This window comes from Anas acuta, chromosome 16 (genome assembly GCF_963932015.1).
Source record: "Anas acuta chromosome 16, bAnaAcu1.1, whole genome shotgun sequence".
NCBI classification, from domain to species: domain Eukaryota; kingdom Metazoa; phylum Chordata; class Aves; order Anseriformes; family Anatidae; genus Anas; species Anas acuta.
The window spans coordinates 2716260-2738719 of NC_088994.1; the positions used below are offsets into that span (position 1 = coordinate 2716260).

Here is a 22460-nt window from a genome sequence, read left to right on the forward strand (position 1 = left end):
CCCTGGGGACAGCGTCCCTTTCCTTCGCTTGCTCTCCTGGCAGGCAGCACGCTCTCACCTTGAGGGGAGTGGAAATGTCAGCTGGAATGTGGGCTGGAAAAAAAAAAAAAAAAAAAAGAAAAGAAGCAAATCTTGAGGCTCGTCCAAACCTACTCCTGTTTATATTGGAGCCTGGGAGTGACATCAGAGCAGGGAGAGTATAAACACCAGCAGGACCCACTCAGGGCTTTAAAGCCCGCAAACACGCTGCTGCCTCTGGCCGCCCGGGGGGCGATGAGCCCAAGTGCCGCGGGGCGAGCAGCATGAGGCTCCGGCTGGAGAAACAGCTCCTCTTCCTCTCCCTGCTCTGCATCCTCTCCAAGGTAAGGGAGACGGGGCACCGGGTGGCTGTAGCCTCATCGGGGAAGCACCCGGCTCTCCCAAAAGGAGGCTCAGGCTCCGGTGCTGGCTCGAGCCCCAGCTCCCGCTGGCAGGCAGGCTGCCTTGCTGCAGCCTCGCAGAGGCAGAGCTGTGCTTGGGAGAGAGCTCGAATTAACCAGCGGGGTCTTAATGCTCGTGGGCCAAACGCCGCCGTGGTGCAGGCAGGAATGGCAGCGATGTGCTCTGCTCACTCGCCCCTTCCCTGTGGCTCTGTGCCAGCTCCCGCAGGCTCCTCGCTCTGTGCTGGCCGGGCAGCGAGCACCAGCCCCAGGGGTACCCAGCCGTCTGCTCATCCCAGGATGCTCACACGGAGCTGTTGGATACCTCTGACAGGATTTGGGTTGTTCTATGATTTGTTTTTTCCCTCTTGTTTCTGCGTGGCATCGCTCCCTGTGCAGAGTTTTGAAAGGCGGGGGGGGGGCACGCAGCTCCAAATTCTTCTCATCGCTGCTTGAATCCCAAGTCAGACGTTGTGCAGGCAGGGACATCTCAGCAGCTTCGTGCCCATTTCACTGCTTTCCCAGGCACTTAAGATCTCTAATAGGAGCCACATTGTCATCTAATGACGAGTTAATTACAGGGAGCAAGGGGAAATGGATTAATGGAGTTGGCTTGGCTAATCTCTCTAAAATATTGTTCTGTAATAGAAACCTGAAAGATGAAAAATGCTCTTGGCTCCCTGGTAAGCTGTGACTGAGGAATGGCTCCTACCCCAGGAGTACTCGGTGAATTTCTGGAGCATCACCAGCAGCCTCTTGTCCCCAGCCCAAACCTTGCCATCACACCACAGCTGGTCCTTCAGTCCCTGCCCGGGTCTTGCTGGCTTCTGCTGCTCATTTATAAAACTGGAACAGGGATTGCCCAGCCCTTTTTGGACATATTTTATCTCTAATTCCTGGCACTTCCACAAGTCAATAAAAAACCATCTGGTGAGCTGAACTGCTGCAAGCAGGTGAGCAGACAGCACACCTGTACCCATCCCTAGCTGGTCATGCCAGGCTTGATGCTGGAGGGAGAAATTCTAAAAAAGAGAGGAAGATGGTTTGTAAAATCCACGTGCTCCAGCTGAATCCATCATCTCCTGGCAGGCCCAGCAGACACCCATGTCTGGCTCAGCACAGGGCTGGTTTGGGTTGTGCATTCGCTGAGCAGGTGCTGGAGGTGCCACGGGCGTAGTGCTGCAGGAGGGGAGCACGGGGCTCACGTGCAGGCAGGGCTCACATCCATACCGGCATTGTCCGGGCCAGGATTGGAAAGAATTCGCTTCCGAATTGCAGGTCCAAACCATTTGGCTTCAGGCCCGACATGCAACAGCCCCAGCAGCCGTCCCTGTTGGACACGAGATGAGTGCTGCCTGCAGAAGGTGTTTGTGCCGGGGTAATGGTGTGTGCATCACAAACCACGGGCATGAACACCTACCTGCCTGGGTCAGCTCCTGCAGGCACGGCCCTGGAAAACAGCCAGCAGGGCAGGCAAACCACCGTGGTGCACAGACCTGCCAAAGTCATCACTCCACGTAGCTGGGAGGAGAAATTTGGCTCCCAGTCCCTGAAAGCCCATCTATGTGCTCCTCACCCAGAGAGCCGGGCAGAGGAGGCAGGTGGACCAGAAGGGACTGCATGAAGTTTAACAAGGCCAAGTGCTGGGTCCTGCACCTGGGGCGCAATAACCCCAAGCAGAGCTACAGGCTGGGAGATGAGTGGTTGGAGAGCTGCCAGGCAGAGAAGGACCTGGGAGTGATGGTGGACAGTCGGCTGAATATGAGCCAGCAGTGTGCTCAGGTGGCCAAGAAGGCCAACGGCATCCTGGCTTGTATCAGAAACAGTGTGACCAGCAGGGCTAGGGAGGTGATCGTCCCCCTGCACTCGGCTCTGGTGAGGCCGCACCTCGAGTACTGTGTTCAGTTTTGGGCCCCTCGCTACAAGAAGGACATGGAGGTGCTTGAGCGGGTCCAGAGAAGGGCGACGAAGCTGGTGAGGGGCCTGGAGAACAAGTCCTACGAGGAGCGGCTGAGGGAGCTGGGCTTGTTCAGCCTGGAGAAGAGGAGGCTCAGGGGTGACCTTATTGCTCTCTACAGGTACCTTAAAGGAGGCTGTAGTGAGGTGGGGGTTGGCCTGTTCTCCCACGTGCCTGGTGACAGGACGAGGGGGAATGGGCTTAAGTTGTGCCAGGGGAGTTTTAGGTTGGATGTTAGGAAGAATTTCTTTACCGAAAGGGTTGTTAGGCACTGGAACAGGCTGCCCAGGGAGGTGGTGGAGTCACCATCCCTGGAAGTCTTTAAAAGACGTTTAGATGTAGAGCTTAGGGATATGGTTTAGTGGGGACTGTTAGCGTTAGGTCAGAGGTTGGACTCGATGATCTTGAGGTCTCTTCCAACCTAGAAATTCTGTGATTCTGAGCTTCATTTGGCTTCTGTTCCCCTACTGCAAACACGTTGCCCCATGGCTCGGCCCAAATGAGAGCTGTTAAGCCTCCATCATGCAAAGTGTGCCTTGTTCCCCCTGCTTTCCATGGGAGCTGCAGGTGCCCATCACGCCGTACGAGGACGGCACCATTCCAGGCTGCCTTGCCATATTCCTATGGATGTGTGGAGCCTCCCTCCACCAAAACCCTGCCCCCACCCCACCATGACCGACATTCAGAGTGGGTTCCCTGGCCGTCCTAGCGAAATAGCAGCCGTCAGCCAAGCAGCCAGCGATGGTTTTGTCCCCGCAGGTGTGCGCCCAGCTGTGCCGCCGGCCATGCTACTGCCCCTGGGTGCCTCCCCGCTGCCCCCGCGGCTCTCCCCTGGTCCTGGATGGCTGCGGCTGCTGCAAGGTGTGTGCACGGCGCCTGGGAGAGCCCTGTGACTTCCTCCACGTCTGCGACCGCAGCCAGGGGCTCGTCTGCGACTACAGCACGGGCACCGGAGCCACCTGCAACTGTGAGCACCGCAGCGCCTGTGTCCCCCCCCCAGGAAGCCCTCAGGCTCCAGGCACCGTGCCCAGTGACATGGACACATCCTCAAGAGCAGCTCTTTTGAGGATGATGCATGCAGATGGCCTTGGGGCTGTGCTGCTCCTCCAGCCAGTGGTTGCTCGATGGGTTTTGGGGGTGATCTGAACCAGGGTGGGCTCAGGGATGCTGCAGTACCAATCGCCCTGCTGGGGCTGGAGGCTGAGGTGCTGCAGAGAAATTGCAGAGAATTTTTTTAAAGTCTGAAAACCCTGGGGGATACAGGCAGAGCCAGAGGGCAGCAGGTTTCTCACCAACTGGTGAGTTGCTGCTCTGAAAAAAAACATGTGAAGAGCTCAGCAGAGGGAGCAGGGAAGGGGAAGAGGGGTGATGCACACACTGCTGCAGGTGATCAGCAGCAAACCCGCACCCACCCTGCACCTCTGCCCCTCGCAACCCCTAGCCACCCTTTTTACCCCTCCGCCCTCCCCCCTTACCATCACCCTGTCCCTGACGGGCTCCGGGGCTGTCGTTGCAGTTGAAGATGTGGAGGAGGGCTGCGAGGTGAACGGCCGGGTCTATCGGGATGGGGAGGTTTTCCAGCCCAGCTGCAAGCTGCAGTGCCGCTGCCTGGACGGGGGCTTCACCTGCGTCCCGCTCTGCCAGGAGGACGTGCGCCTGCCCACCCCGGACTGCCCCCACCCGCGGCGCGTGGACATTCCGGGCAAGTGCTGCCCCGAGTGGGTCTGCGAGGCTGGAGAGCGGCTCCAGGATGCCAGGGCAGGTAAGAGGAGGACGTGGTGGTGAGGGCTTGGAGAACACCAACAGGAGGCACCTCGCTGCACGTCTCCGCGCCGTGCAGGATCACATCGCGGCACCCATCCTGGGCACGCAGCGTGGTGCTGGGCTCCAAGCTCTCTTTCTCCATCCTCTGTCTCCATCCAGCCCCCGCGGCAGCATCCCCGGCGGTGCCGTACCCGTGCCAGCCGTGGGGCACGGAGTGGAGCGCCTGCTCAGCCACCTGTGGCGTGGGCATCTCCACCCGTGTCTCCAACCAGAACCGCTTCTGCCGCCTGGAGACACAGAGGAGGCTCTGCATGGCCAGACCCTGCCCGGCCCTGCCAGTGGCACCCCCTGTGGTAAGCGAGGGCCTCGGGGCAGCCAGAACCTCGGGGAAACAGCTCTGATCAGGAACGGGGTGTTCCAGCCAGCACGAGTACCCGTGCACACCCCAGCCACAAGCCAAACCTATCCCTGGGCAAGACAAACCACCTGCTGGTGGTGGGTGCATGTGGGACGTATCCCAGCCACCCGGCAGCAGGAGCAGCCCTGAGTTTGGAGGCTCTGGATGTCTGAATCCGAGAGCATCGTGGGTCCCGTGTGGCTCTGCACCCTGCAGCCGGGCTGGACCTGTCCCTGTGGCAGAGGCTGTGCTTGCAGCTCCTGCCTGGGTACACTGGGGCTGGGCTCTTCCATCCCTTTCATTAGCCTGGCATGACCCTAGTGTAAACACACGGCACAACTGCCTCGATCACATGCAGCCAGCACTTTCCTGCTCCATGTGCCCCTGCTGCTGCATGTCCCAGCTCCCCAGACGCGGGGAGCACGTCACCACCCCTCCACCACCCCATCGCTCTGCTCTGCCTTTCCAGAGGGGATGAGGAGGGCATTTGTGGCCGTGCCCACCCTGTTTGCAGCCTGGAGCCAACGCCTCGCCCCGGCAAAGAGTCTGGCACAAGCCCATGGCACTGCGGTTTCGGCAGAGATGGAGGACTTGTCCCTGGGGAAACTGAGGAAGCACTGACAGATCTTGCCTACAAAGGAGGATGGAAATAGGGAACAGGATCCCTACGCCCACCACGTGCACCCTGTTGCCCCAGGCAGGGTTACTGGGCAGCATCCCCAAGTTTCTTCGGCTGCATGAAATGAGGAAACCTCATCCCAAGCACGAACCCACCTGAGAAGCAGGGACTTGGTCCTTTCTTGGGTCGGTGGGGCTTTGGAGAGGGCTGGGTGGTGCTGTTCCTGTGCTGAGCACCACACACACCGCTCTGCTCTGTGGGGGCTGGCAGAGGGAGACCCCCAACGGGACCCCCAGTGCCAGGGCTCGGGCTGTGGGGCTCAGCAACGCGCTCACCCATCCCACTGCCAGGCAGCCACCGTGTGCCTGGGTGTCAGCAGAGGCATCCATGTGGCTGTTTGCATTCACCTTCCCCACATCCCTCCAGGATCAGCAGGACCCTTCCTGCCCCGCCTGGCCTCCTCCTCCCCAAAGCCCCGGCGGTTTGGCAGGGCTTTGGTGAGCAAGGAGCTCAGACAGAGGAGGCACCGCTCCGTGGCACCAGACACCACCAAGCACCCAGGCACGTACCCCCAAAGCTGAGGGCCAAAGCAAAGGCAGGAGAAGGGAAAACAAATTGTGACAACAGGCCGGCGAGCTGCTGAGCAGCTCTGCGTTTGTTTTTCCCCAGCAATAAGCCTCGTGGGGGCCATGCAGAAATGCAGCCCAAATGCCCTCTAATGGCCTCGCAGAAGTGAGCAGAGGCATCGCATGGCCCACGGCCAGGAAGCAGTGGTCTAGGCTGTGTGTCCAGGCGAGGGATGCACGATTTGGGTGTGTATCCATGGAATTAAAGCGTTGAAACCTCTGTGGCAGCGTGTCGGCCTGGATTAAATAGGTCCCTGGGCCAGCAGCAGGAAAAAACAGCAGGGCTGAGCAGCTGCTTGCCTGCTCCCCCAGTCCCTGAAGGGGCTGAAAATAAATGTCAATGACACTTTCAGCCACCTCTTTGAGGAAAAAAAAATAAAAAATAAAGAAAAACAAAATCTCACTGCTCACGCAGTAAAAGCAAAACCTTGTTTACAACGAGAATTATTTACCGTGATCATCTGGTGTGCTGCCCGAGTGCAGATCCTTAATTCAGTTTGCTGTCGGAACACGGCAAACCTCTGGCAGGCAACAAACTGCAGAGTGAACCTGGCCCCAGCCACAGCTTTTCTGGGCCTTTTTTCTTTCTTTTTACTTCTGTGGTGGCTGTGCCACAAAAGCTGTGACATGAGGCTCACATAGACCTTAAAACCACAATGTTCCTCTGTTGACACTGAGAAGACGTGTTCAGCGCACTGAAAATCCTGTTTTGAAGCCAGTTCTCATGGTGGGACGAGGCCACCAAGGTGATTTCCCAGCTCTCAGCCACCTCTGGATGACAACAAACACCAAAAAGGTCACTTTTTAAGTGGCAACCTGCAAATCCCACACAGCAATGACTCTACACACCTCTCTTTTTGTTTTATTTTGTTTTCCTGGCAGCAAAATGTCACTTCTCCCTGATTCACTCAGCAGAAAACATCTAAACAATGAGTTCACGAATCCAAATAAATCAGAGCTATTTCCCCCCAAGGAAAGAGGGAAATCGACTCTTGAGATTGGATTGTGAGGCTCTCAATGTTTGCCATTCCCCCTTGAAGCCCTGCTGCCCTGGAAACGTGCCTTCGTGGGGTTTGTGCTCATCACAGCCCCCGACACCGTGATTTCTGGCCTGCCCTTCAGGGTGTGGATGCAGAGAGTTTATCCCACAGATAATTGTGGTCACCCCTGAAGCTCAACCCCAACCCCGAGGAGAACCCAGCTCCCCTCGCACGCCGCCGCCACATCCGTGCACGAGCGGTGGGTGATCCGGATGCGCCCGCGGTGAGCCATGCATCGCAGGTCGTTTCCTAGCAAGCACATGTAGCCTCCGAAAGAGAAACTGTGAACCACTGCATGAGTAAACACCACACAGAACTTTTTTTTTTTTTTCCGTCCAGCCCCATGAGCGGTGATTTTTAAACACGTGGAGATGGCTGTAAAAGGGCTGGTGAGCCTCTCGGTAAAACTAAGCACTTTTACATACCTCCCTGGGCACAAGGGTGCAGTGCTCAACAACAAAACAAGATTTTTTCGTATTTTTGGTATTGGTGCACCTCTAGTGTGAGTGACTTTCTGGACGGAGTGGTGTGCCAGGAGCACAGTCCCACAAATACCCCCCCCCGCCAAGGTCAGAAAAGCCACGTCCCCACGGGAACCTCTTTGCAGCTGCACACCCTGCGGATGCCTGCAGCCCTCAGACTTCACCCCACAGGCAAGCAATAACAAAGTATGGATCAAAACTGCTCAGAGGAGGATTTCGGTCTGTGTCTGGGGGAAGGATGTAAGATGGGCAGCAGCGGTAAGCTGTCACGGGGTGCTTAGGCTGTTTTGGGGTATGGGGGGACCCCCTTCACCCTGACGGGATGGGACAGAGCCACAGCAGCGAGCTACAGAGCTCTCCCACCGGGTGCAATTCAGGGCCACTCCCGTGCATGCATCCCTTCCTCCCGCCCCCTCCAGCACCACCAGAAATAGCTGGGGCCCTGGCGCCGGGCTTGAAATATATCCAGGGGCTGACAACAGGGCGCTGAGCAGGGGACGGCCTCAGCCATCCACCTCCGGGCTCTCTGCTCCCTGTGCCCCCGGCCAAAGGGCATCAGAGAGGGGAGGCGAGGACAGCCAGAGCCCCGGGCCGGATCCTGCCGCTGCTGCAAGCGCCGCCTCAGGCACTGCTGCTGTCAGCACCGCCCTGTTTCCTCCCCAGCCCCCGGCCAGCTGCTGCAGCACCCGATGGCGGCCCAGGCTCCGCTTTCGAGCAACTCCAACAGCACCCCGTGCCCCATCAACACCGCCTTCGCCCATCACTTCTTGCCCGGCGTCTACCTGGTGGTGATCCCGCTGGGGCTGGTGGGGAACGTGCTGGGGCTGTGGCACCTGCGGGCCGCCCCCCGCGGACCCCTCAGCCTGCTGGTGGGCAACCTGGGCCTGGCCGACCTGCTGTACGTGGGCACGCTGCCCTTCCTCGTCGGCTACTACCTGCGGGGCAGGGCCTGGCCCTTCGGCAGGGCCTGGTGCCGGCTGACGCGGAGCCTCTTCCACCTCAACCTCTACGCCAGCATCGGCTTCCTCACCTGCATCAGCCTCCACCGCTACCTGGGCATCGTGCACCCGCTGCGGGCGCGGGGTAGGTGCCAGGAGCTCTTCTCCGCCGCGTGGCTCAGCGCCGCAGTCTGGGGGTGGGTGGTGGCGCAGGTGGCCCCTGACCTGGCCTTCAGCAAGATGGACTCCAATGGGACGCAGTGCCACGACACCACGGAGGAGGACAACCTGGGCAGTTACCTGGCGTACACCTCAGCCGTCACCGCCACCGGCTTCGTCGTGCCCTTCCTCATCATCATCGGCTGCTACTGCCACGTGGTGGTGGTGCTCTGCAGGAACGACACCATGGACCCCGGCCTCAGGAGAAGGAGCATCAGACTGGTGGTTCTCGTGATGGTGCTCTTCTCTGTCTGCTTCCTCCCCTACCACGTCTTCAGGAACCTCAACTTGCTGTCCCGGCGCTGGCAACAGCAAGGGTCCTGCACGCAGGCTTCAAGGGACATCTACATCTCCTACCAGGTGACCAGGGGCCTGGCCAGCTTCAACAGTGCCCTCAACCCCCTGCTCTACGTAATGACAAGCAAGGACTGCACCTCACGTGTGAGAACCATCTACCGAAGGGCCAAGAAGTCCCTGGAGTCTGTCTTCACAAGGGAAAGCTCTCGCCAAGCGCTTGAGACGAGGACGAGCAACATCTCTGGTGAGCAGGAGGCTTCTGATGAGCTCTGAGGCACCTAGCACAACTCCTTCCCCAAAAGACGTGCTGCATTGGCTTGTGCTTGGCTCCTTCTTGGTATCAGCCCCTTGTCCCCACCACCACACCTGACCCTGGTGCCAGGGACAGACAGGACCACGGGCATCAGACACCGAAGTGGGGTCAGGTTTTAGAGCAAAGCTAGCAAACCCAACCGCTTTGCCTACAACATGCCAGGAGATGGAACAAAATAGATGCTGCCTTCACCCCATTCCTGAAATATTTCTCAGCCCTGCCTCTAATGCAGCAGTCTGAGGGGGGTTAACAGCCCTTGGCTGCATTTTGGGCTTCTCGACGAGCGAGGGACGGGGACGAGCGATGCTTGGCCCCGCAGCACCCTCAAGCTGCCAGACTTCTTTGGGGGACATGGACTGGAGGTGGGCTCCGGAGAGGGCAGTGGTAATTGGACTACTATTGCAGGGCTGCTGAGAGAGGAAGTGCTTTGGAAAAGGAAATATTCATAAAAATAACTCAGTTTAAACATATGACTAAACCATGCCAGCTGCTGGGCTAGATGTTCTGGGCGATTGAGCTGCTTCAGGATCTGTTATCCTCCGCTGCCCACCTTCTTCACAGACAAAAAAAAAAAAAGTATTTCAGCATTACTCACTCTCTTCTGGAACACCACATAGCAGGCAACAACAAATTGGCATTTAAAAGTTTCCGAAGTTTTTTTTTTTAATCCTTATTGTTCTTTACAAGGCAAATGACAGCAGCAGCCCGAACCCGGGGCTCGGCAGGCAGCTCCCCGCAGAGCCCCGCAGGTGGGTGGCTGCAGCTCGCTCTCCCATCCAGCCCCACGAGGATGTTCAAAATTAGATGTGTCTGGTGCAAATTAGACGTGCAAATGCCATCTGAAGACAGGCTTGAAGACTTCTGGAGGTAAGGGTGGCTGGGGAGGGCAGGATGTGTACCAGTGCCTGGGGGGTGGCCGTGGGGCTCTGCTGCAGAGGCTCCTGAGCAGCTCTCCTGCTCTCCGTGTTCCCCACCACAAGCAGCTGGAATGTTTCGGTCCTTGTGAAATGGAGACTGCCTTCAGTCCTGCGAAGTGCTTTGCAGCAGCAGCTTTTGCACCCCTGCTGAAGGAGGGGGGCTGTGAGTTAGAAGCACCCCGTGCTGGGAAAGCACCGGCCCAGGGGCACTGCGTGTCGGAGCAAAGTCTTACCGGCAGCTGCTCACAGCCCCACCTCGCTGCTCTGCAGGAAGCCGTGGCTGGCCTTGAGGCAGAGCTAACACGCCTAATGTGCAAATAAACACTTCTTGCTTTCAGTCCTGAGTTGTCTGACTTCTGTTAGAGCCTTACAGGGGCACAGGAGCCAGCTGTCCTGAGGGCAGGAGCAGCGGGGAGCTCCCCAGGCTCTGCAGAGAGAGTGCCCAGGCAGCTGGCAGAGAGACCCCCAGAGCCTACTCTGGGTCTGCTGGGATCCAGCACAGCCCCAAAACTTCCATCTCCTGCCTCATCCTCAGGAAACCAAAAGGAAAAGTTTAGTTCTGGGGTGAGCTGATCTTTTGTCTCTGCAGCAACTGTTTGGGGCATTAGGATCAAGGCTGCCCTCTGCTGCTTGTATGTCCCCAGGATCTGTGCTCCTCCAGAGCTCTGACCTTTTACTCCTCTGACTCTTTTACTCCTTTCCTGATACAAAAAAAAAAAAAAAAAAAAAAAAAAAAAGGAAATCCCCTCCCACCCACCTCCCTTCTCCAATGCCCCCCACATCATCATTAAGGATGATTTAAAGACCGGCATCCCAAGGCCCAGCTCCAAGCCCCAGGAACTGTTGCAGCCCCAACACACCTCATTTTTCTGTGTCCCACAGCTCTCAAACCACCAAAAGCCATTAAGGACCCACAGGCTGGGATGATGCCTCTGAGATTTTTGTAGTACCTTGCACTCTCCAGCCCCCAGCCAGCACTGCTCTCTACAAGCACAGCCGAGCTCCTGCCCTTTATTAGCTGCATGTAATTTAGCACAACCGCTGGCACATGAGCCTGGCTCTCTCAGCTGGGTGATGGAGAGCAAAGCAGCCGCTCTTCCTCCAGCCTTTGCTCCCTGGCAAGGGTCAGCTGCTGTCCCACGGGGGACATCTCGGTGCCTGGGCACCTCTGGGCACCCTCTGGCCCCTCCGAGCCACCCGGTGTGGTAGCACTGTCCCTTAGGTGACCAACAAAGGGACAGGGACAGCAGGGAGCTGCTGTGTCCCTCCTTCTCCTTGTCCTCCCCCTGTCCTGGGGGGCTGGCAGTGTTTTGGCAGGGCTGTGCCCCAGTGCTCATGTGGCAGAAGGGATCAGTGCCCCCGGAGCAGCCACAGCAGTGCCTGGGTTGGCACCCAGAGCTGTCCCCTCTGCTGCAGGCAGCTGGCTGCCCAAAATCAGGCGAGAGGAATCCCACCCCCAGTGCCTGCCCTCCTGCCCAGCCCTGGCACAGCACAGCAGAGCAGTGAGCCACCAGAATCAGACTGACGGAGATTTTTAATCACTTTCCCCATGTCAGGCTCAACCAACAACCCAACGTGGTGGGAATTCTGCTGGCATTAATGGGATCGAGATCAGGCCCAGAAATTTGGCAGCGTTTCTTCTTTCGTTAAATAAACCTCTCTTACTCGAGGGTTTGTTGCGAGCACGGTTGAGATTTGTTATGTTAAAGACAATTCTGAGCCGACAGCCTGGGGAAGCCGTTCAGGCAAAATTAACAGGCACGGGCACAGAGGCACAGACGCACGAGCCCTTCATTTCCCTAGAATGCCAAACTGTTTGGCTTGGCATGCAGAACGCCGTGCAAGAACACATCCCTGCCATTGACAGCTAGATGCAGAGGACTCAGCTCCGTTTAAATCTTTATTTTTACTTTGCACAGATTTTTAGAAGGAGTCTGAAGCCTGAAAAGAGGATTTGCCCCCACTGGCGTTCACAGTGTGTGATGCACGGCTGAAATTAACGCTCCGGGGAGCTTGGTGCAGCTGGTACATCCTGAAAGAAGGTGGCTGGGGTGGGTGGGAAGAGGGATGGGGAAACCCAAAGCCCCATCACCCGGAGATGCAGCCCCAGGCCCAGCGCTCAGCTCTTCAGCACAACGGTCTCATTGTGCTTGAGGGGTGCCGACCCGGCGGGTTATCTCATGTACCGAGGGCATCCACTGCACTTGGAAAGGGACAGCAGCTGCAATTACTGCAGGTGTAATGGGAAATATGGTAAAATGGTAAATATGTGCGGGGCTGGGTGCTGCTGGTGGGTATTTCAGGAGAGGAGGAAATCTGAGTCTGTGCTGCAGTGCTTTGGCATCTGGGAGACCAACAGCTTGTAAGAAGAGCAAAGCGTATAAATAGAACAACATTTAGCATGCCTGTGTGAGGCCACCAGCCTGATATTACTCCTGCAGTGCCTGGGTTATAAATAGGTGCTGCGGGTGGGACCTGCGTGGGGCAGGAGCCCGGGAGGCGCTGACTTGCAGCTCGGCAGCAGCCGCAGCCGTAGCACGCATTTGTATGTGTGTTACAGAGCAGCTGCGGCTGCACCGGGCCTGGAGGGCTCCGTGAGCCCAGGCTCGGCGGGGATGAGCTGGTTTTTAGAGCATCCCTCTCAATAGCCCTCCTCCGAGCCCCTTGCTGGCAGAGCCGGCAGCTCCAGCATCCCGCACCCAGCCCGCCCGCAGCCCCCAGCGCAGGGGTGTTGGTGCAGGGGGGATATGCAGGGGTCAGCGCCTTTTCCCCCTCCTGGCTGGCTCCTTTTCAGAGCTCCTCGTCCCTGGGCCTGCTGCTGGTGGCTCTGGGTGGTCCCCAGGGGAGCAAAGCCAGCAGCACGGCAGCACAGCACCGGCTGGGAGGTTTTATTTTGCTTTCCCATGGCACGGGGTGAGGACGGGAGGGTCACTGGTGGACCGAGCAGCAGGCTCCGTCTGTGAACGTCTGCTTCCCAAGCCAGAAACCCCAAATGCCCATGCCCTGGGTCTGTCACTGCTACGAGGTGCCCTAGGGTACCCCAGGACAGCATCACCTCCCACCCCAGAGGCTCAAAGGAGACACCTGAAAGTTACCCAGCTGCTCCTCGTCCCAGGGGAGCCTCAGGCTGCTTCTCCTGCTCCTCACAGGCGGTGTGCCCAGCTCCCCAAAAACCGGGGGCTCATTCGATTCCCTGTGGCTGACTCACGGGGCGCTGGTGCCTGGAGCAGCCGTGGCTCTGCTGCCACTTGCTGTGCCCCAGGGACCCAGCTCAGCCTCTGAGCAGCGCCGGGAAGCAAGGGGCAGGGCTGGGGCAGGCACAGGGGACCCTTCGCATTCACAGTTCAGGGCAGATGTCTCTCATCTCCCCAATTAAGCCTTCCAGAGAGGAAGCAAACTGCATCCCAACACACCAGTGCCCGGCGCGTTCCAGCCGGTGTGGGGAAGGCAGCTCCGCACTGCTCAGTCCCCAAGCTCTGATTTCAGACAGCAGCACAGGGAAGGGACCACTCGTGAATAATCAGCGCACTTTTCCCCGGTTACAGTGGGATATTTCCAATACTTGAATATTTGCGATGCGTTCCCAGAGCCTCCGTGCCCCGGCTCGCAGCGGGGAAGGTGTTTATATATGGCACCGTGACACTACGCATGGTGGGAGCAGGATCAGGCCCTGCTCTGCCTTCAGCCAAGGCTCTGACGTGGCCGTGGTCCTGCGGTGAGCCCGATGCTGTGGCTGCTTGTCCCCGGAGTCACCGTGCAGGGCACCGAGCTGGGCAGCCCTCACCGAGCCTCTGCCCCTTGTCCCAGGAGCAGCCTGGCTGCGCTGGGGCACTCATCCAAACTCGGGGCTGCTCTGCTCCAGCAGCCTCTCGGCAAGTATTTCCACTGGTTAGCAGGCAGGAACTTTATTATTTTATCTTGGTTTTATTACTGAAGCCGAGGTGCTCAAGGTAAATAAATGAACCAACTGAAGTGGCCGAGATCAAAACCCCGCTGCAGCAGCGCAGCACCTCCCCGGCTGGGTGCCGGCCAGGCATTTATGGCAGGTACTTGGTGCCTGGCTGACGCTCAGCTGACAGCTTTCCAAGCACATAAAAAACTTATTAGGCTGAAAATAGAGTTTGTGGTCACAAACTGACAAGAGCACCGTCAACGTTTGTGGCCCAGCTGCGCTCCTTGCCCAGGCTCCAGCTGCGGTGGGGAGCGAGGGGCATGGGGCCGTGCGGGCGCTGCAGCACCCACTTTGGGCAGGCAGGGAAATAGGGCAGGAAATGGGGCAGGGCTCTGCCACGGCTGTGGGGTGCCAGGGCATCAGAAGGAGGCACAGCCGAGGTTTGGCAGGGCTGGGAGCAGGCAAGGAGGCTGAGGACAGCCACACGCGGGGCTGTGCCCACCCGCACGTACCCTGGGGTTTGCAACCCGCAAGCCTCATCTGTAGCAACCACACGGAGGCAATCTGCATTGGTGAGCGGTTTATATTTTCATTCTACACCCAGCACTTTATTAATTCACTGCCTGAGCTTCCAGATTGCACAGCAAAGTGCCTGCGGCCATCCAGGCTGCACAGAGTCAGGGGGGGAGGCAGCAGGGAGATCCCAGAGCCCAGGGAAAGCCAGGAGGATCCTGAGTGATGCTCAGGCACCCCGGCGTGCCAGGACTCCCACCCTCAGCTACGGCAGGGGCAAACCTCTGGAACCAAGCAGGGGGAGCCTCGAAAAACCCAGGGCATGGCCTGTAGGAGAGGCAGGCTAGTTCTGGCTAGCAGGAGGCTGTTGTGCAGGACGATCAATGCAGTCACAGGGCAGCAGTCTCTGTATCTGCAGAACAGGGCATTGCCGGCACCTGGCGTGGAGAGGGGATTGCTGCCATGCCCAGCTCACCATGCCCAGCTAAAGGTGCCCAACTCACTGTGCCCAGCTCCCCGTCCCACACGCCTGGGACTGCTGGGCAGTCCCTGGAGCTCCAGCCTGCTGCAGCTGGTGTGGGCACTCGTATCTCAGTATCTAATCCTTTTTAGAAATGAACTAATCCATTGCTTGAAAAATATCCTGCGGCGTTGCGAGGCTATAATCTCAGTATTAAATGGCATTAAAGCCAGAAGAGCTGATGCTTTTACTAAGGCAGAAGAAAACATCTATTGGTTCTTTTCCAATAACCGAAGAAGAGGAGCGTGCCCGGTGCTCTCTGAGCCACTCGGCGACCTGCAGCACTCCACGGCTGAGCATGGGGAGGTGCCAGCCCCCTGCCTCCAGCCCTCGGTGACACCCAAGGGTGGCACGCAGAGTGAGGGCAGGCGGTGTGTCAGGGACCCCAAGGTGCAAGCGAGGGGCACAGAGCAGCTGGGGCACGGCTGGCAGCGTGCACCCATCTCTACGTACATCAGACAGCAGCGAGGAGAGAGATTGCTGAGATGTGTCAGAATGCAAAGATACTGCAAGGTGTCGTCTACAGCCACCTCCAGAAAGGAATGGGGAAGCAGCTGCCTGGAGGGAGTTATGGCCCCTTGTCCCTCAGCCATAGGAAGGAGCAGAAGGCAGGGACTCGGACCCCAGCTTCAGCTTTGCCCTTATCTTTTAGCAAAGAGGAGCACGGGCACGGCAGGGCAGGGTGCTGTGTGCTGCCCAAACTCCTGCCCAGGTGTGACGGGGGAAGCAGGAGCTCCGGGAGCCCCCCAAACAGCCTCCGCTGCCAGCCTGTGTTTAGCCTCTTTCCTCTGAGCCTGCTGAGCAGCTTTGCCTGTTTCAATCCATTAAAACTAGGAAAGCTTTTTAATAAATTCCTTTCCAGCCCCGAATTATTAGATGTGAGCCAATTAGACACACTAATTAGGCCCTGTTGAAGCACAGATGAGGTCTGGCTTTGTTAGCACTCAGGGCTGGCCGGACGAGGAGCGCCCGTCCCGCTCACAGGCTCTGAAAACAGCAGCAGTAAAAACGAGGCGTTTAATCTCATAATGCAACTTCTCTCTGGAAATCGATGCTGAGGTACCTTATCCTGCCTGCTCTGGTCCTGCTGGTGCCACGTGAACCTTCCCAAGCACAGCGAAGGCGCTGGGAAGCCAAAGGTTGAACGGAGCGAGCTTCACAGGGGGGAAGCACGAAACAATTCCAACCTGGGTTTGGTGCTGGGGGTTCTTGTTGGGAGACTGACCCTGCCCTTGTTCCTTCTGAGCTGCTTTTATTGCACAGAGGCTGTGCACATGCTCACAGCAACCCCCCAAGGGAGAAACCAGTGATGTCCTTCCTTCAGCTGCTGCTAAAGGGATTGCACAGGCAGCTTGTGCCCATCTTCTCCTGTGGCTGGAGAGCGTCTCCCTGTGTTTTGCACGTTTGGACCTGCCCTGGCACGTTGCTGCAGCAGCTGCATGGAGCAGCTGGCTTTGGATAGCATCTTAATGCTCCAAGTACCTGGGGAACTCAGAACTGGAGCTGCAGGGCACTGGGGCCCCAGAATCACCCCTAAGAGAGTGATGTGGTCACTGCGAGATCTGTGTCCTTCTCCAGGAACCAACAGGAGCACCGCTGTGCCCTTCCTGCAAGGTCGGATGTCACAGATGTCGTTGCTGACCAGTGGAAAGAATTACCAGCAGCACGAAGAGCGTCTCCTCTTGCAGGTGGCCTGACACTGCCCTAGGTTTGGAGACTCAACACATCCCAGGACCCATTGGCAGGGCTGCAAGCAAGGCCAAGGAGAACACAAACCAGGCACATTCCTCCAGCAGAGGCCTTGCCGTGTGATTTAGGGGCTGTGAGTGCTGCGGTGGCACACAGCAATCCTCCCACAGCTTGTGGGCACCAGCACCTGCAGTTTTTGTTTGGGAACAACTTTCACTGCTGGTGCAGGCACCGGGGTGCCGCGAGGAAGTGGGAAGGTGGCCAGGGTGGAAAGGAGCTCAGGGTTGCAGCAGGACAGGCGCCGTGTCCCTGGTGCTGCTGTGGACAGGTCAGGGCTGGAGGGGCTGCAGGAGCAGCGAGGGGTGTCCCGCCCCGGGGGGCCATCAGCTGTCCCCACGGCACTTCTGCCTGATGTCCCCTTCCCCACCTCAAACTCCTCCACGCCAAGGCTGCCACAACCTCCCAGGTGATCCGTTCTGGTGTTTCCCTGTCTGCAGGGTTAGGAAGGTTTCACTGTGTCTGACTCAAACCTCCTTTGTGCAGCTAGAGCCCAAATCGTCCTGTCCTCTCCGGACTGAGGAGTGGGGTGGGTGCACCAGGAGGGGATGTAATCCTGCTCGCCTGCTTTGCCTATTCCAGATCAAGAGGAGGGGAGTTTAGTTCTTGAGGCAGACACCATCCAACCAGTGAAGTATCCTATTTTTAAAAAGGCAGCAGAAGGCTTACATAAAAGCTCGGGAAGCCAGAGACGACAAAGCGGGGCCTCTGCTGCGCGGGCTCCGGCTCCTCCCGCAGCCAATTCTGCTGGAGAGCTCGAGGGGGGGTCCTGAGCACCCCCAGCACCACTGCGCGCCCCCAGCGCCCCCAGTACCCCCCGGCCGGGCACGGGGGCGCGCAGGGGGCACCTGGAGGTGCCGCTGGGGGCGCGCAAGGCGGCGGCGGGCGCGCAGGGGGCGCGCAGGGGGCGGTGCGCGGGTGCGGGCGCTGCGCGGGGGCGCGGCGGCGGGGCCCGGGGACGGGGAGGGGGGGACGGGGAAAGGGGGGGACCCACGGCGGGGCCATGCGGAGCCCGGGCTGAGCCATGAAGCGGCAGAACCTGCGCACGGCCGCGCTCATCCTCTGCATCTTCTCCTACCTGCTGGTGGGCGCCGCCGTCTTCGATGCGCTGGAGTCGGAGGCGGAGAGCGGCCGCAAGCGGCTGCTGGAGCAGAAGCGCGGGGAGCTGCGGAGGAAGTACCGCTTCTCCGCCGACGATTACCGGGAGCTGGAGCGCCTGGTGCTGCAGGCCGAGCCCCACCGAGCCGGCAGGCAGTGGAAGTTCGCCGGCTCCTTCTACTTCGCCATCACGGTCATCACCACCATCGGTGAGCGCCGGGGCGCGCGGTGCCCCCCTTCCATCCGGCCCCGCATCCCCTCCGGGTCCTCCCCCTCCAGCCAGCCCCTGCTCCGGGTACCCCAGGTGGGGGGGCTCTGCCTCGCTGGCACAGAGCGGGGGGTCCCAGCCGGCCCCCCCATGGCTGGGGAGGCGCAGCGAGGGGCAGGAGCCGCGGGGTGCGATGCGCCCCCGGTCCCGGGGCTGCAGAAGTTGGCTGGGTGCAAGGGTGGGAGCCACGCCGGGCCCCCGGAGGGCTGCAGGCAGAGAGGTGGGCTGGGGAGCCGGGCAGGAGGCTCTGGGTCCTCCAAACTCCAGCTGTGGGGCTGTGCAAGAGCTGCTCCGGGGAGCCCCAGCAGCTACACAGGTGTGGGCACCCACAGGGGGTGGGGATGGGGGTGAGTTGGGTTGGGTTGGGGGAATGATGGAGTTGCATGGAGCCCCCAGGCAGACACGCTTACTAGAGCCCAGATGTGGTTTGTCTGCTATCTCACGATGAAATGACACTAAATTCAACGAGGACAGCCTTCACTCTGAGGTTAGCCACATAGGTGTTTCGCAGCATTTAATTAACACCCTTCCATTAATCCACGCACCCCGAGCATCCCCCGAGGGCAGGCAGGTGTGGGACCCCCACTCGGGTCATTCCTTGGGCTGGGAACTCAACCAGCAGATGCTTTTTGGGGGCAGGAGCCCTGAGGCCAAATCCTGCCTTGCACAGCCAGCAGCTAACAGCAGGTCCTCATCTCAGCCTCGTGGAGGGGCCACACACATCGGGGAGCTGAACACGCTGCGTTTCGGGGCAAATGGGAAAATCCCCCTCACCCCATGACAGGTTATAGCTTCGTTAACATGATTCCTCTGCCGCCTGTGACAAACAATTGGGAAGCGTGTTACACGCCCCGTGCAATAAATATTTTCAGCCCAGGTGCCATATTTTAAAAGCCTGGCGTGTCAGCTCCCTCTCCATCGGGCTGCGCTCTGAATCTCAGCTTTAGCACCAACGTAGCTGTGTTTACTCTTTCTAATTCCTTTTGTCATTTTGAAAGCATCAGTCATACGCTCTTTCAGGAGCCTCTCAGGGTACAACAGCTGTTTTTCCACTTACTGCTCTTCTGGATCATTGTATTCACCTCCTCATTGCTCTCGTTGTATTACCTGGTAGCCTAGGACCTGATAATTGCACTCAGTTATTAGGCTGGGATCTGACTGCCTTTTTTTTTTTTTTTTTTTTCCTCCTTTACCACTGCAGTCACATTTCTGCTCTGTATTCCGAGAGATGTGCCATGCAGGAATTAAGTTGGTCATTTGTGATTGCACGGGTTTGTGCACAGACCCGGCAATTACAGACCGGTCACTCCCTGCTGCCCCTGCATTTGCGGCTCAGAGCGTGGCCGAGGGTAACGCTGTCCTCTGCTCCCAGCCCTACCACCTGCAGGAGTTTCCTGGAGTGGGAGGTGTGCCAAGAGCCCAGGACAACGCGTTTGTCATCCTCTGCTCTTCCATCACTGTGTGCTAACTCTTCCCCTAAGAGCCCTGGAAATCCACTGGCAAAGGAGACAGAGGTGAAGCCAAGTCAGAGCTCTGAACAAAAGTAAAAAGAGCACATTTTCTCCCCATTTCTTCCAGCAAAAGTCCCTCAGGTACCTGGAAAAAAAAGGAAAACCAAACCAAAACAAAACAAAAACCACAAACACACACAAATATCTGTTTGCCAAAGGCCAGGCAGCAGTGCAGGAAGGATCCCTCTTTGTGAGCTGCTCGCTGGTGCTGCTCTGCAGGCACCTTCAGAGGCGTCTCCAGCCCTGGTGGTTTCTCAGGGAAACCCAGCAGCAAGCTTTGGGCGCCTCCTCCGAGCCCCCCACGCAGCTGGGCTGCTCGCAGCGCGTTGCTCACTTGTCCCTTTAGGTCAGGGGCTGTGGGGTTTGGTTCGGCTGGTCGAACGAAGCGAGGCGGGCGCAGCGGAGGTCGGGGGGATGGTGGTGAACAGCTCACTGCAGCTCATGGCGTTGCTGTGCCTGTCCTCGAGTCCTGCGCTGAAACTTGGGAGTTTTCCCCACAGTGGTGGGAAATTAAATCTGGGAGGGGCTCCCAGGGGAGCCCCCGCCAGGGCCTGACGCCTGCCTGTCCCCTTCCCTCCACAGGCTACGGGCACGCTGCCCCGGGCACGGACGCCGGCAAAGTTTTCTGCATGTTCTACGCCATCCTGGGCATCCCCCTGACCCTCGTCATGTTCCAGAGCCTGGGCGAGCGCATGAACACCCTCGTGCGGCTGCTGCTCAAGAAGGTGAAGAAGTGCCTGGGCATGAGGACAACCAACGTCTCCATGGAGAACATGGTCCTGGTGGGCTTTCTGTCCTGCATGGGCACGCTGTGCATCGGGGCGGCGGCCTTCTCGTACTTCGAGGGCTGGACCTTCTTCCACGCATACTATTACTGCTTCATAACCTTGACCACCATCGGCTTCGGCGACTTCGTGGCCCTGCAGAAGAACGAGGCGCTGCAGAAGAAGCCCCCGTACGTGGCCTTCAGCTTCATGTACATCCTGGTGGGCCTGACGGTCATCGGCGCCTTCCTCAACCTGGTGGTGCTGCGCTTCCTCACCATGAACTCGGAGGACGAGCGGCGGGACGCCGAGGAGAGGGCCTCGCTGCGCAGGGCCCGCAACAACCTCCACCCGCCGCCCGGCGAGGCCGGCCGGAGCAGCAAGGCCATTTTCCTCCCGGCGGAGGAGCGGACGAGCCAGCTGAACCTGATCCCCCTGGTCCAGGAGGACGCGGAGAGGCGGCGGCGGCGCTCGGCCAACTCCTCGGCCAAGGTGCCCTCCTTCTGCACCTGCCTGTGCTACCGAGCCCCGCTGTGCGGCAGCCCCGCGCCCTCCCACCCCGAGACGCTGAGCTGCCACACCAACCCCGTCTACTACAACTCCATCTCCTACAAAATCGACGAGGTGTCCCTGAGCACGCGGGGCCAGACCGGCTCCTCCCCAGCGAGCACGCTGTCGTCTGGCAGCCCCCGGTGCCGGCAGCGCCCGCGGCCACGGAGGAAATCCATCTAGGAGAGCACTCGGGCCCTGCTTTGGCAGACGATTAACTGAGGCCTCAGGTCCCTCCTGGCGCCCTCGTTTCTCCTCTCCCCTCCCAGCTGGCAGCCCACAGCCCAGGAGATAAAGGATCCTTCCCCTGGCAGGGGAGCAGGCAGGGAACCGCACACCCTCGGCTTTCTTTGCTCTTCCCTCCCAGGTGGGCTCAAGCTTTTGGGTCTGGCAAGAGGCCCTGTGATGTTAAACCAGCGGGCTGTAGGTTTGCTTTCCCGCCTCCCTGTTCCCAAAATTAAGTTATTACTGCCCTCCTCCTCCTCCTCCTCTTCCGCCCCCCTGCCCAGCATCACAGGCTGCGTTAGGCTCGCTGCGAGCCTGCGGATGAAGCCTGTGTGGGTGAGCCCTGCAGGGCCGGGGGTCTCCTGCAAGCTGCCCCCAGCCCTGGGTGCAGGCGAGGCGGTGCCACGCAGCGGGATCATGGCTGGGATGGCACCAGGGGTGGGCTGCAGCCCTCCCTCTGCCTCAGCACATGGGAACAGCTGGCTCTGGGTGGCTGGAGACCCTCAAGCTGAGCCCCACGCGCTCTCTTGCTTCCCCACCCGCTGCCAGGGGTCCTGCAGGCTCAGCTGGGGGGCAGCATCCCGCTTGCAGGGATGGCTTGGGCAGGAGGGACTGCAGGCAGGGCTCAGCCCCAGGAAGCACCTCCCCAGACCACCTGCAAGGGGTTTGGCCCTAATTAGATCCTTATCAAAAATCCCTAATGGGGAAGCTGCTTCCAGCTGGTGCCTCCATGCCCCATGCCCACCCTGCCTCACCTGCAGGAGCAGGACAGGGCTCTGGCAGCAGGAGCAGCTCCATCTCATTTTTTCCCCCCAATAAAGAGACATTTTCACTTTTAGTTCTACCTGAACCCCCCTCTGATGTGGTTTTCCTCTCCATTTTTCTGCTGGTGGGGAAGGCGTGCAGGGCGCCAGCACTGGGGAGGCTCCAGGGCAGGCTTTGCTCTCTCCTCCTTTTGTTCTGGGAAGTTTAATAAAAGGTGAATCCAGCTGGTGGTGGTCGGGTATTTGTCACGAGCGGGATCAGGTGTGCCCGAGCCCAGTGCCTGGCTCCCCGTGCCCCACCACATTTATGTGCAGGGACATCCCTGTGGATGTGTGCGGGGGTATTTGGGCACCCAAGGGAGCTGGGGGCTGCGTGGCTGTCCCAGGCTGGGGCTCCTCACCCACTGTGGGGTGGTGGCTTTGCTCCTGCACAGGGACACCCCAGACTCCTCCACCCCCACATTCACATTCCCAACCTTTCCTAGTGCTCGGGCTCCCCTGCGGTCACCCAAAGCTGCGTGGGCTGCTGACATTTGGGACGTTCTTGTTCCCGGCTCTGAACGGCTCGGCTCGGAGCTCTGCAGTGAGACCCAAGCAGGCAACACCAGGACGGGCAGAGCAC

At 59.0% G+C, this 22460-nt stretch overlaps 3 protein-coding genes and 1 long non-coding RNA gene across 6 annotated transcripts; 3 read left to right on the plus strand and 1 right to left on the minus strand.

Annotated features, from left to right (window-relative positions):
• Positions 1–203: 203 nt before the first annotated feature.
• On the plus strand, positions 204–6002 carry CCN5 (cellular communication network factor 5). 3 transcript variants are annotated; one of them, XM_068701058.1, is made up of 5 exons: positions 204–362; positions 3136–3343; positions 3893–4138; positions 4300–4493; positions 5007–5149. In XM_068701058.1, the coding sequence occupies exons 1-5, from the start codon at positions 303–305 to the stop codon at positions 5013–5015; spliced, it is 717 nt and encodes a 238-aa protein (XP_068557159.1). In that variant the 5' UTR covers positions 204–302; the 3' UTR covers positions 5016–5149. The 3 variants fall into 3 exon arrangements, with proteins under 3 accessions (XP_068557159.1, XP_068557158.1, XP_068557161.1); XM_068701057.1 differs by lacking the exon at positions 5007–5149 and adding an exon at positions 4843–4878; XM_068701060.1 differs by lacking the exon at positions 4300–4493 and having other exon boundaries at positions 5007–6002.
• Positions 6003–6351: 349 nt separating this feature from the next.
• LOC137865715 (P2Y purinoceptor 1-like) lies at positions 6352–10325 on the plus strand. The gene has a single exon (XM_068701055.1). It carries the CDS (start codon positions 7994–7996, stop codon positions 9029–9031), a length of 1038 nt encoding a protein of 345 aa, XP_068557156.1. The 5' UTR covers positions 6352–7993; the 3' UTR covers positions 9032–10325.
• Positions 10326–17103: 6778 nt separating this feature from the next.
• Positions 17104–22063, plus strand: KCNK15 (potassium two pore domain channel subfamily K member 15). The gene is made up of 2 exons (XM_068701054.1): positions 17104–17966; positions 20119–22063. The coding sequence occupies exons 1-2, from the start codon at positions 17684–17686 to the stop codon at positions 21030–21032; spliced, it is 1197 nt and encodes a 398-aa protein (XP_068557155.1). The 5' UTR covers positions 17104–17683; the 3' UTR covers positions 21033–22063.
• LOC137865718 (uncharacterized) lies at positions 18781–20119 on the minus strand. The gene is made up of 2 exons (XR_011102048.1): positions 19760–20119; positions 18781–19621 (listed from the first exon to the last, which is right to left on the minus strand). It is a non-coding gene; the product is annotated as an uncharacterized lncRNA (long non-coding RNA).
• Positions 22064–22460: the final 397 nt, after the last annotated feature.

Coding starts and splice junctions, on each gene's coding strand:
- CCN5 (XM_068701057.1), top strand. CDS start 303: ATGAGGCTCCGGCTGGAGAAACAGCTCCTCTTCCTCTCCCTGCTCTGC. Junction 363..3,135: donor TGCTCTGCATCCTCTCCAAG/GTAAGGGAGACG, acceptor TTGTCCCCGCAG/GTGTGCGCCCAGCTGTGCCG. Junction 4,139..4,299: donor GCTCCAGGATGCCAGGGCAG/GTAAGAGGAGGA, acceptor GTCTCCATCCAG/CCCCCGCGGCAGCATCCCCG.
- LOC137865715 (XM_068701055.1), top strand. CDS start 7,994: ATGGCGGCCCAGGCTCCGCTTTCGAGCAACTCCAACAGCACCCCGTGC.
- KCNK15 (XM_068701054.1), top strand. CDS start 17,684: ATGAAGCGGCAGAACCTGCGCACGGCCGCGCTCATCCTCTGCATCTTC. Junction 17,967..20,118: donor CACGGTCATCACCACCATCG/GTGAGCGCCGGG, acceptor TTCCCTCCACAG/GCTACGGGCACGCTGCCCCG.